Source organism: Natator depressus, chromosome 2, assembly GCF_965152275.1.
Source record: "Natator depressus isolate rNatDep1 chromosome 2, rNatDep2.hap1, whole genome shotgun sequence".
Classification (NCBI taxonomy): Eukaryota; Metazoa; Chordata; order Testudines; family Cheloniidae; genus Natator; species Natator depressus.
Genome location: NC_134235.1, coordinates 75,018,543 through 75,030,973, shown reverse-complemented (window position 1 = coordinate 75,030,973; position 12,431 = coordinate 75,018,543). Strand labels below are relative to the sequence as shown.

Sequence of the window (12,431 nt, the reverse complement as noted above, 5' to 3'; positions counted from 1 at the left end):
AGCAGCCTGTTCTGTGGTAGGCTTGGGTATAAAATCCCAAATCCCATCAGCTTCTAGCTGCTGGCAAAGAGGTTCACTACCAGCAAACAGAATGGCCTTTCATTCTGTGCTTCTCGTTTTCTTCGCTGGACTGGTATTTCTGTCTGAAGCTGCACCATTGGTAAGTATTTTGGTATTGAAGGGGGAATTTAAATGATTGCAGATAGTGTAACCTCTCTGAATACAGGCACACACATCTATTTTATATTGTGTGCATTACTAGCCTAAAACCAATTCCTGCAGCCTTTGCCGTGCTACAATGGTCTGGTACTGCCATTTTTCTCATGCATTTCCTTCAAAATTTATGGCAATTAAAATAAAGTCAATTTTTCGATTCAGCCAGCTATTATTTCAATGATCTTGGGGCTCATTTGCTCCAGTGAGGTCCTGTGGTTAAGGTAAGCAGCTGGGATCTAGAAGATTTGGGCTCTATTCCTGGTTTTGACAGTGATGTTAGGCAAGTCCCTTTGATTCTCTGTGATTCAATTTCTATATCTATAAAATGGGGATAATTTTACTTTCCTCACAAGGGTGTTGTGAGGCTTAATTCTTTACTCCTTATAAAACACTGCAAGATCTTCAGATGGGAGATGCTATTGAAGTATTACTGAGAATTAAACACAGAATAGCAAAGTTGGAGGAGCCAATTTACTCCCAGCCTAAGGGATATTTCTAAGGCAATGATGCTGTTTATCAGAAGAAGAGGCTGAAGTGACTGGCCTGAACAGATACTCATTCATTATTTTCTTGTCCTTTTCTGACCGCATTTAAAGATACATCCTTAATTAGCATGTTGTTTTCCAGAGCTATTTATTGCCTTAAACTATATCTACATATTTATTCTGCAGGCTTTCCCTGAAGTAGTACAATGTACCCAATCTAAGATTATTCTGGCAAGAGAAATACCTGTTTGTGAACTATACTGTGTTTAAAATACTACTTTGCTTGGAATGTGTCCTCATCTGGATGTTAAACGCTGCAAGTGTGGCTTTTCTGCCCTTTTGAAGAAGATTTCTAATGGGCATGTTGAACATGCCCTATATAATTTGCTGCACTACAAAACCTTTTCTGCTTTCTCAAGGTTTCCCATGGGTCTGTTGATTCCAAGTGCCCTCTTATGGTGAAAGTTCTGGATGCAGTTAGAGGAAGTCCAGCTGCCAATGTAGCAGTTAAAGTGTTTAAAAAGGCTGTGGGTGGAAACTGGCAGGACTTCGCTACTGGGTAAGTTCTGTTGTGCTATGAAACTTTCAAGATGTCTTGAAGAACAAAGCAAGATATAAAGGGGATTCTGACTGGAAGATCAACTTATTTAGTAGCTTGTCCCTCTTACTTTGTAAAAAAGCATAGGGGGCCTGATCCGAAGCCCATTGAGTTCAGTGGGATTAGGCCCATGGTGAGAATATATATTAGTATGGAGAGTTGCTTCAAGTTGTTCATCTTACCCTAGCGAGGGAATATTTTAAAATTTTCTCTAGTTTTCCAAAAGGTGCTGCTGTACCTATGGTTAAAAAAACCCAGCAACCTGTACACCCGACTTTCTATATAATTCAGGGTGGCCATCTTGATATGCAGTAGGTCCAGAGCTTTATTTGTAGAGAGGAATCCAGGCTCTAAACTTTGTTAGAAAGCCCTAAACATGCGCACAAGAAATGCCCTTTCTTACTGCTTTCACTTACACCAGTGTAAGTCAGGAGAAACTCCTTGGACAACGTTACACTGGGGTAACCAAGAGCAGAAGAGGGTCCACAATATTTGTTTGTGGTTCTATTTATGGCACTTACATTGCACATATTAGTGTGGTATCTGAGCAGCTCACAACTTTTAATGTATTTATCCTCAAAACACCCATCTGAAGTTGGGAAGTATTATTATTCCAATTTTACAGATAGGAAACTGAGACACAGAGAGATTAAGTGACTAGCCCAAGGGCAGACAAGAAGCGGGGAACTGAAGCCAGGTCTCCCAAATGAGCACCCTAGCCAACAGATCTTCTTTAATATCTTTTACTAAAGATTTTGAGACACTATTTACTTCTGTCTGCAGCACTGAGACCTTTGTTTGCCTCTGTCTCTAGGTATTTCCCAAACAAACCCTGTCTGTACTATACAACATAGCTGAACAGAACCGAAGAAACATCCTAGAGCTAATCTAGGAACATTCAGAAGGGCTTTATGGATTTAAAGAGCGAAATCCTGTATAAAACTTAACATTTTTGCCAAGCTTCTTATGCAGGATGATGGGATAAGTCTATAGTACACTTTTCTGCCATTGTTAGGAAAACTATATTCTTTTAAAAATATGTGAGAGGAGTTTTTTAATGCATACATAATGTGATTATATGCAACCTACAGAGGAACAAGATAAATACTACATTCCCTTAACTGTGTGATATAACAGTTTAGACTGCAACATTGTTCTCAACATTGCCATTTGGGGATATATCCTGCAGCTTTTATGAGCCAGTAGCTTCCACTGAAGTCAATGGAAACTACAGGTGTTCAGTACCTCTGAAAATCAAGTCACTCTTTTTTAGGCATCTAAATATGAATTTAGGAGACTGACTTTAGACACACCAAATTTGGAAAATTTTGCCTGGGAGATAAAGAGGAAGAATTATACTCTAGTGTTTTTGTAGACAGTTCACTACACTGTATTCCTTCCTGAATGCCATGCTGTTAATTCTTCCCTGGATATGTGGCTAAGGCCGTGCTACTTTCAAAGACATCACTTGTTTGTTCAGCTGACAAATTTTGAGACATAGGATTTTATAACCGGTGGGCTTGCAGTACTGCTAGGTTATTTTGTACTTTAAACAAATCTATGTTTACAAGGTTTACAGTACCTAACCTGAGCCACAAGACCTGGTTAATAGTGGTTCTAGACCAGCGGTTGTCAGACTTACTGAGCCTCTGAGCCGCATACGACAATCTTCAGAAGTTCAAGAGCTGGAGCACACTTGCCAGGAGCTGGGGCTTCAGCCCCCCCAGGAGGTGCCTGGCAGGGCTCGATGCTTCAGCCCCACTCCTGCTGAAGCCCCGAGCCCCAGTAGGTGCACCCCACAGGGCTGAAGCCCCAAGACGCTCCTCCGTGCTGAGCAGAAGCCCCTACCCCACCACCCCACTGCAAGGCAGAGGTCCTGAGCTCCCCACAAGTTTGGTAGGTGGAGAATGGGAGTGGGGTGGGGGTGGGGTTCCATGAGCTGCACTTAAATGGTAAAAGAGACGCATGTGGCTCGCGAGTCATAGTTTGGCCACCCCGTTCTAGACCTTAAGTATAAAACCTACTTAAAAACAAGTGTGCCAAAGTTGCAAATATTTTGCGTAATTCAGAAAGTAAAAGAGTAATTTGACCAATGCCAAGAAGTGGAGAATTTGGAACTTGGTGTTGCTCAACATTGTTAGGTTGGCCCCTGCACTGCTATTACATTGATTCAGACTGGGGTTTTTAACTGTTGTCCCAGGGATACAGGACTTTAGCAGACAGTAACAACAAAATTACTCATAGGTTGCCTGTCATATTTATTTTGATAGATGAATTAGGAGAACCCGGAGAGCCTCTGACAGTGAGAGACTCACAGGAATGGATGTTTTCTATATTAGTGTCCCATTTACTCCAGCTTTCCCTGGGACAAACTTTCATCTTGTTTGCCTGCCGAGTAACTTAAAATCAAACTAATGCCTGTGTCCTTGTTCCTCTACTTTAGAGTAGATGAACGAAATGTAACTGTCAGTTCAATTTAGGGTACCATTACAGTGAGATGAGAAGGAAACTGGTGGCTAGAGAACTTGTTAAACAGCACCAGTCACAAGCAAAAGATGCATTTCTCCTCTACTTTGTGTTAAGGATGCATAGCTGTGTGGCTGCCTCGGCTTGTGATTTAGTGAACGCACCAATAAATGTGCCTGCCCAAACCGCTGTCAGTCAAGAAACAGAAGCATAGTCAATGTTTACATCTCCTTCGACTCAATAGACGTACTTTTGCTATTAGGGTCACCTAATTGGCAAACCTCCCATTGAGAACTTGTTTATGACAACTGCCAGGTCGCTGTAGTCTGCAGGATATAGAGGTCTCCAGATCTGTATCTTTCTGCTTACAGAACACCATCAGAGCTCTGCAAGACCTAACATAACCTACACAAGCTGCTTCCCTCATGCTGCTGGGAGTTTCCAGTTTGCACCACTCTAAAACCTACCCCCAAGAGATTCCTGGTGAATTAATTACCACAAAAACCACAAGGGGCTAAATTCACAAAAGCGACGTAGGCATTGCAATGCCGAGCATTACAGATCCTAACTTTAGGTGCATAGGCTCTCTATACAATACATGGGGAGAGTTAGGCAGCTAAGGATGGGATTCACAGAAGCCAGCACCCTGATCTGATCGGTCTACTCTGGCTAACAGGTAATGCCAAGAAAAGTGGCATGGCCTAAGTCCTGCCCCACCTAAGCTCAGGTCAGAGGGAGGCCCTAGCTATGCCTGGGATTCACAGCTGTGAACCCCTCTCCTGGAATTAGGAGCCTAAGCCAAGTCAGTGGTTTTTAAAGAAAAAAATGAGGATAAGATAGCCCCTAATAATTGTTTTGGACCAGGGACAAGAGCACTCACCTAAGATGTGGTTCCCCACTCATTGTGATACAGAGCAGGGATTTGAACTTGCCTTAACCACTGGGCTATAGGTTATTCTGGCATGGAGCTCTCTCAGTCTCTCCTATTGAAGCTGTTCCACTGTGTATAACTAATTCAATAGTCATCGGAGCCAGGGCACTGGAATCTGGCTCTCCCACATCTTGAGTGCCCTAACAAGTGGGTCTAGTCAGCCATTCTCACTCTCTCTGGCCTAATGACTATTTAATTATTCCCTATTAAGACACATTTCTTTGTTTAATATTAAGACACCTGCTGTAAAAGTAGTCTTCCTCTCCAGGGTGAAAGTTTTAATGCCGTATCTCTCAGGTCATTCTTTAAAGTCAGCACGACCCTAAATGGCCAATCATTTAGTTTATCCAAAGTTAAAATTTAGATTTTCTAACAAAGATCTTTAATAACCATAATTCATTTTATTGATCATTTTGAATTTACTGCAGCTTTTTAAACTAAAGTAAAAAAACCTCTTTGGATTATTTGACCAATTTTGATCATCTTAATCATTGTAAAGCATTCTACAGCATCCCTGTGGAAGATCCTACCATATAAATGCATGTTGCTGCTGAAATTTGTGTGAAAAATTTTAATAAACTCTAATGATTTCCTCTCAAAAATGTGAGTGAGTCAAAATCAAAAGTTTCCCCAGAAAATATTGACTAATTTTTTCAATTATCCAGTTGGAAGAATCGAGCCCAAAAGTGTCATTTTGAATCACCATTTCTAGATGAAAATGTCATTGATCAGGTCACATTGTTTCAGTCAAAAATGTCAATTTTTGTTTGTTTTGACATTTGGGGAATTTTTCAAGTCACACAAATTTTCAAGATTTTGGCTTTACATTCCAACACTACAATTAAGAATAGAAATTAACTTTGAAATGTCAGAATTTCCCCTGGGATGAAAATTTTGTTTTCTGAACTGCTCTAGTTGTAATGTCCTGAAAAGATTCCCTCTTGTATTCATGACCAAAACTTTGGACTATTAGAGAGAAACTCTACAAATATTCAAGACCATGTTTTAAACAAGACCCAGTGCATGATGGCAGGCAAATTTGGGAATATGTTATTACCTCACAGACCTTCTGAATATCTGGATACAATCAATAGATACCTCTATTAGGAAGTGTTATTTTTATTGGTGTATTATGCTATGCCCATGGCACTTACAGTGTATATAGGGGGAGGTGCCCTTCTCAGGGTATGTCCCTAATACTACATTCTGTCTCTTAATACTACATCTTAGTGTATTAAGAAAAGCACCTTGAATTTGGATTAGCACTATGTAAAAGGCAGGAGGAGAATTAGAATACAACAAGTGACTTCATTAAGAAGCTTAATTCAAACTGAGTTTAACTGATAGTATGCAAGGAAAGCTAATTCCAGCTGAGTTCTGAGGAAGAAGTATGGTCTAGTTATTCAGGGGATTAGGAGTTAGGTAACTATTTTAACTCTTCATTCGAGTGTCTTTGACCGAGTCACTTGTACTCTCTGTGCCCTCATGCTTCTGCAAATATAGCGCCTATCACATATTTTAGCAATTCCCTTTGCCAAAATTAGTTCTTTTGTGGGTTAGGGTTTGAATTTTGAAAATGAGCTACTGCATATGCATTTGAATTAGTTTATGTCACAAATTTTAGTCCAAAGCACTATTTCATTCTGTGGAATACGGTCCAAAACAATAGGATGCCTGTAAACATTTGAGGGCAAAGTTTAATTTCAGTACAGCACATGTCCCATGAAGAGGATAAATTACATTGATTTCAAAGGTACTTTACACCGAGCAAATTACATAAACCCCAAGACAGCAGGAGCGTAGGCAATAAGAAGCTTTCAGTCACCATACACAGCTTTATAATGAAATTGACAATGTAATTGGAACAGGTTTTTGAGCTCTACTACCTACTGTTTTACCTTCATCCTTAAAAGAGAGTAACGCCCTTGAAACAACTCCCTGCATTCCTTATGTGCTAAGTGCAAATGCCTCCTTTTCGCTCTCCTTCCTTCCATACCCAATACACACAATTAAAACATTTTTCTAAAGAAATTCAGACACGTCTGTTCTTCATTCAGGAGATTTCTGGAACAACATGGGGAACAAGAAGTTACAAAGTACCCTGAAGGAATCTTAATCTTCAGAAACTCAATGTGAATATACAATTAAGACAAAAATGGTTTAATATTCAGTTATGCTTAAGCAGGTAGCCAAGCTGGAGGTCCAGCCCTTGTGTTTCTGAACTGTCAAGCATGCAAGTGAATAATATGTCCCAAGGAAAATGGTGGACATATCATTTGAGATAGTCAAACTAAATACAAAACCTGTTCATGGGTTTTTCTCTGTTAGGCAGAACCTGTTGAACTAAAAATATACGTCAGTTTCACACTCACAGAGGTTTTGTTTACAATCTGTTAATTGAGGCCTTGAGAACTATACCACTACAATGATTATTATTATTAATAATAATAAATGCTGCTATGTCAGGGAAGCTGGCTACAGCTCAGCAGTCTCCTAATCTGGTTACAAAATTGCTCCGGTTTGTTGCACAGACTGGTCTAGCTCTAGTCTGGTAATGAAATATGCTTCTGGTCCAGACCACAATGAACATTGGAACCAGACTTGTAACCAGACCAGCGGACAACCAGGTTGTAACCAGACTTCCTCTTTGATTATATTTGTGTTATAAACATTGCAATCATGGGGTGTGATTGCAACTCATGTGGTCATACCCTTAGACAAAGAATTGCTGTTTTTCACTGGTGCAACAGAAACATTTTTTTTTAATTCAACCCTTACTTTGAAAGTGTTGTCTCCTCTATCACATGGCTGAGGAAGGCCCACATGCCATGTTTTTGCCTCTTCAGCAGATGGAGAACCAAGAGTGGAAGGAGAGGCTTATTATAAACACAATCTACACTCAGACTTATTACAATTCTCCTTTTGCAGGGCCTAATTTAGGGCAAACTTCTGCATCATTGAAAGCCCCTGGGAGTTTTGCTATTGACTTTTACGAGCATAACATCAAGCCCCTAAGGATTTTTTTCTGGTACTACTAACATACACTTGACTGTAGGACTAGGAGCAGCTTGCTTGCTGCAAAATTCCCTGAAGTTCTAGAATGGTGGAAATGCCACTAGATGTATACTCAAGGTGGGATTTTCAAAAGAAACTCAGCATTGGTCTAATTCTGCTCCCACTGAAGTTGAGGGCTTTTGAAAATCCCACCCTCAGAAAACTACATTATTTGTAAGTAAACACTATACTCAGCTGCTCTTCCCAAAGATCGTAATAATCACAATTTTAATGATTTAAGTAAGACATTAGCAACCAAACCAGTATAGCAAAAGGCACTGAACTTTGAGAGGTAAAATACCTATGATTTCATCTAGCTTCTCTCTTGTCAGCGCTGGCTTGTTCGCTATTTTCATGGATATTCTAGATAATTTATTGGCAATACGTTAATTTTGCTTTTGAGTTCATGACTGTCATGTGTCATTAACTCTTTGGTATCTGCAACACACACTTGAACCATAGTATTCAAGCTCATATAACATACTTCCGAAAGCTACTGTTGCCTTGCCTTCTCTTTCCCTTTGATTAGCTGCATTAGCCTCTTGTACTGTATCCTCCTTCTGTTGCTACTACGCCAGTGATCTGTGTATCCAACACCCCTGGAATGTTTTAGTCCCAAATCCAGCTTCTGCTGGATCGGGCCTAAACTAGAAATAGAGTCACATTGAAAAGTCTAAATGGGGATTCCATCTTCTCTCAAGCTCTGGGTTGTTCACATCTGACATATTGATTCTGTATTTTATAAAAATACAGCCTAACTGCAAAATTCAATTTGGATTGAACTTTTCAGTGGTTGTTCTGATGAGAGATTTTGGCTTATGCTCAATTGTTAGCTTAAACTGAAACATGGCTAGAATACGTAGGCTAGCGTGATTAAATAATTTGCACGCTCAAAACTCATAGTTGCCTACAACAGACTTCTTCAGAATCTGATCCTCTCCCTTTTGCAAGTGAAAATACCAATGAGCATTCACCAATTACTCTTTGTTTTTTAGTTCACTGAATTTTAACCAACAAGGTGTAGGTTTATAAAAAATTAATAAATGAAATAAACTAACCTTTTTGAGTCAGTTTATTCTAGATACAGTTTATTCCCAGTGGACCAAATTGTGTTCCCCCAAGGGAGGTTTTACATCAACTTCAAAGGAACTAGACTTTTCTCTTTACTTTGTAATTAGAGTAAATCCTCCTTCACTGAGACTATTTTGCATTATTGCAATTCATTTTGGTACAAAAACTTACAAGTAAAATGAAGGGTGTGTGTGGAAAGAAGAAGAAAGTGGAAACAATACAACTGATTTCTTCTCTGATTATCATTAAGGTCCTTCTTTGTCTATCCCTCTCTTCCACCTCCCACTCTGTGTTATCAGTCTAGATAGCCCTTCTCACAGGTGGCTATAAAACTGGTGAGTCCTATTAGCTTTTCAGACTTCAGGCCCATTCTTTCCTCAAACATCATCAGGCAATTATACAAGATTGTGACGTTATTTCATTCATAAATATTTCAAGAGGAAAAGGCAAAAAAAACCCCAAAAACCCTCATGTAGAAAATGGAAAGTAGTTTTGGAAATAAAAACAGGGAAGAGGAGCAGGGAGCTAGAAACCAGCTACATTACCATTTGAACAACAATTTTAGTTCAAAAAGATCTAATTGTTTATACTGGCTAGATCACATCACAACTACCCATTCTTTTCTTCCACTTTTCTGTTTTAGCCACCTGTTGTATTTTATCACAAACCTAGCTGGTGAACTCTTTGGGCCAGGGATTCTCTTCATTACTCATTTATACAGCATCTAGCATAATGGGTCTCTGATCCTCAGTTGGCCCTGTACAAACTGTAATTCAAATTAACAATACTAAAATAGAGATTTTATTATCATGCGACCATAAGAAAATACTTTCAGGGTCATGTAAAAAATGCTTCAGTAGGCACATTTAAAATGTTTAGCCTCGTATGCTTACAACAATTAGTCAACAGATCTTTTCCCCCCAAAAGTCTTCCTCCTTCCGTACCTTTATCGTGGCAACCAGCATGCCTTCTGTCAGCATGACCGTCCTTTTTCTAGGCTTCTAATTTTCAGTTCCAGGGCACGCTTAATGCAAGTTAAACAACAGATTAAAATCGGCCTTAGCCATTGTCATGTGGTAACAGCAGCAGTGGCAAGCTTTCTGCAGCCCAGGCTTGATTTGTGATGTAGATGGCTGAGCTGGTAGCAAGGATAGGCTCTGTGATGCTGGGAAGTATACGCTGCACAGAAGATAGGGAATTATTTCAGATGAAGAGAACCATTCAGTGGGTCCGAAGAACATGGCTTCACATCTGTGCTACTTAACATTCCACACTGTCTACTGCCGTTATACACCTGACTGTCAAGATAAAGTATTTATGTGGCTATTTATCATCACAGGAAAACCACAGAATTTGGGGAGATCCATGAGCTCACAACAGATGAACAATTTGTAGAAGGCGTATACAGGATTGAGTTTGACACCAGCTCTTACTGGAAGGGACTTGGCCTTTCTCCATTCCATGAATATGCTGATGTGAGTATTCATGAATATGCCTTGTATCTTACATATTGAGCAGAGCATCTACTTAACCAAAGAAAGTACATGTTCCTGTAATGCACAAAGAGTAGCATTATGCATTGCAGTGTTTCACCATATCATACAGCATCATGTGAACAAAAACTGCAATACATACAACTGGAACCAAAGAGTTCCTTTGTAAGTTAATGGGCCAAACTCCCTGCTAGTGTAAATGGGCAAAATTCCACTGAAGTCAATGGAGTTGTGGCCATTCAGCCCAATAGAGAACGTGACCCAAATTGGTGCTTTATTCAAAAACATTAAAGATTTTAAATGGTCTGCAATATGGAAATGCAAAATGGAAATCTTTGCTGGGATGGATGCCAGGCTTTGGAGCCCCGTAATGAATGGCATCAACAGAACATAAATTGGAAAAGGTCTCTATTTACAGCAGAGGCATTTCCTTGGTTTGAACAGCAACTGCAGTTTCAGTAATCTGGAAATCACTGAAATCTCTTCAATTTGATGCGTAGCCACAGAAAGTCAGACATATTATCCAGTATTTTTTGCCTTCATATCATTTGTTAGTAAAGTTCAAAGTGCATTTTCCTTCAGATCACTTCTAAAATATGTGACAGAGAAAACTGCAGCAAACAACATCTAGGAATAAATTATAAGAGAAAGTTAAAAATAGACAAGGCTTTTTGATGCTATTCTATCTAACTTTCCAGAAGAATTGAGGTGTAATTGTGACTTATGTTTTCCTTTTGGCTGACTGCTCAGCACTTCTATTTATTTTTTAAATATTCTAGAATGTTTATATAATGCTTCCAGGGAAAAACAGCTTCATTTGTGGCTTGCCTCATTGAGTTCTATTCAAATTTCCTAAAAGACTGACTCAGCTATTCTGAGAACATCTACAATACATTGGAGATTGCATTTTAAATCGCAAACTTGTTTTATGTTGCTAAGGCCTGAGCCTGCAAGGTACCGAGCATGCTTCCATTGTCTTCTGAGAGCACCACCCAGGATTGAGGGGAAAGGGCCTAATCCAAAGCCCAGTGAAGTCAATGAGATTTTTTCCACTGACTTCAATGAGCTTTGGATTAGGCCCTGAACCCACTAGTAGAGATTTAGATTTGTCTAAAGGCATTAATCTGTTAGAATATCTTGCATCTACTTTATTAGGTTTGTATAATTAAAGAAAGATAAAACCTATAACTGAAAGAAATCAGCCAAATACTACTCCAGGGAAGACTATATGCTAAATCTAACACTGAGATAGTTTTAGAGCATATCTGTTGTGCTTCAAGCTTACAAGTATTTTCTTTTCCAGGTGGTTTTTACTGCTAATGATTCCGGTCATCGTCATTACACCATTGCTGCTCTCCTCAGTCCCTTCTCTTATTCAACTACTGCTGTAGTCAGTAACCCACAGGAATAAGTATACACTGAAATCATCCCAAAATATCCTCCATTGATAGAATTACCATAGGTTTTTAGGAGGAGGTTATTTCCTATAACTAATGGCATGCCTTTTTGCTACAGTAGTCCTTATCATTTTGTAACCTGGCTAAAAACTCAGGCAAGTCAATAAACATTTAAAGAAGAAACCGTTGTGATTTTCTCAGTGATGTTTTACTTTGTTCAGAAGGGAGATGTCTGTGCTAAAATGCAAAAGAAACTTTGTGTAAGAAAAAAACAAAACCCCAACACTGGCCACTCAGAACACATCACCCTTGACTTAGTACAGTAATCAGTAACTGGGCCCCGCCCTACACTATTAGAAAATAGATCAATTCATTGTCTTATTCTGTGTTTGAAAGAAGTTAAATTTTGCATGGTATGCAGTGACTATCAAGAGCTATAGTCGCCTGTCAGCATACATGCTTAAATCCCAGAGATAGCTGAACTAATTCTAATGAAATAATAGTCATATTTATTTATTATTTGTATCATGGCAATGACATGGGACCAACTGACAATGGGGCCCCATTGTGCTGGGTGTTATACAAACACAGAAAAGACAATCACAGCATTAAAGAGTTTATAATCTCAACAAAAAAGAGATGATGACAGGTAAGGGGATATAGCATACAAGCAAATTGAACAGAGTGATGGTTTTTAGAAGAACATAAGAACGGCCATAC

At 39.2% G+C, this 12,431-nt stretch overlaps 1 protein-coding gene across 1 annotated transcript; it reads left to right on the top strand.

The window, feature by feature from the left end:
* On the top strand, nt 1-11,894 carry LOC141982411 (transthyretin). The gene is made up of 4 exons (XM_074944453.1): nt 1-160; nt 1,121-1,260; nt 10,161-10,296; nt 11,618-11,894. The coding sequence occupies exons 1-4, from the start codon at nt 92-94 to the stop codon at nt 11,723-11,725; spliced, it is 453 nt and encodes a 150-aa protein (XP_074800554.1). The 5' UTR covers nt 1-91; the 3' UTR covers nt 11,726-11,894.
* The last annotated feature ends 537 nt before the right edge of the window (nt 11,895-12,431 follow it).

What these genes read in the sequence shown, in the direction of transcription:
- LOC141982411 (XM_074944453.1), top strand. Translation starts at nt 92, where the DNA reads ATGGCCTTTCATTCTGTGCTTCTCGTTTTCTTCGCTGGACTGGTATTT. An exon ending in TGTCTGAAGCTGCACCATTG is followed by an intron (nt 161 to 1,120) that starts GTAAGTATTTTG and finishes TGCTTTCTCAAG; the next exon opens with GTTTCCCATGGGTCTGTTGA. An exon ending in TGGCAGGACTTCGCTACTGG is followed by an intron (nt 1,261 to 10,160) that starts GTAAGTTCTGTT and finishes TTATCATCACAG; the next exon opens with GAAAACCACAGAATTTGGGG.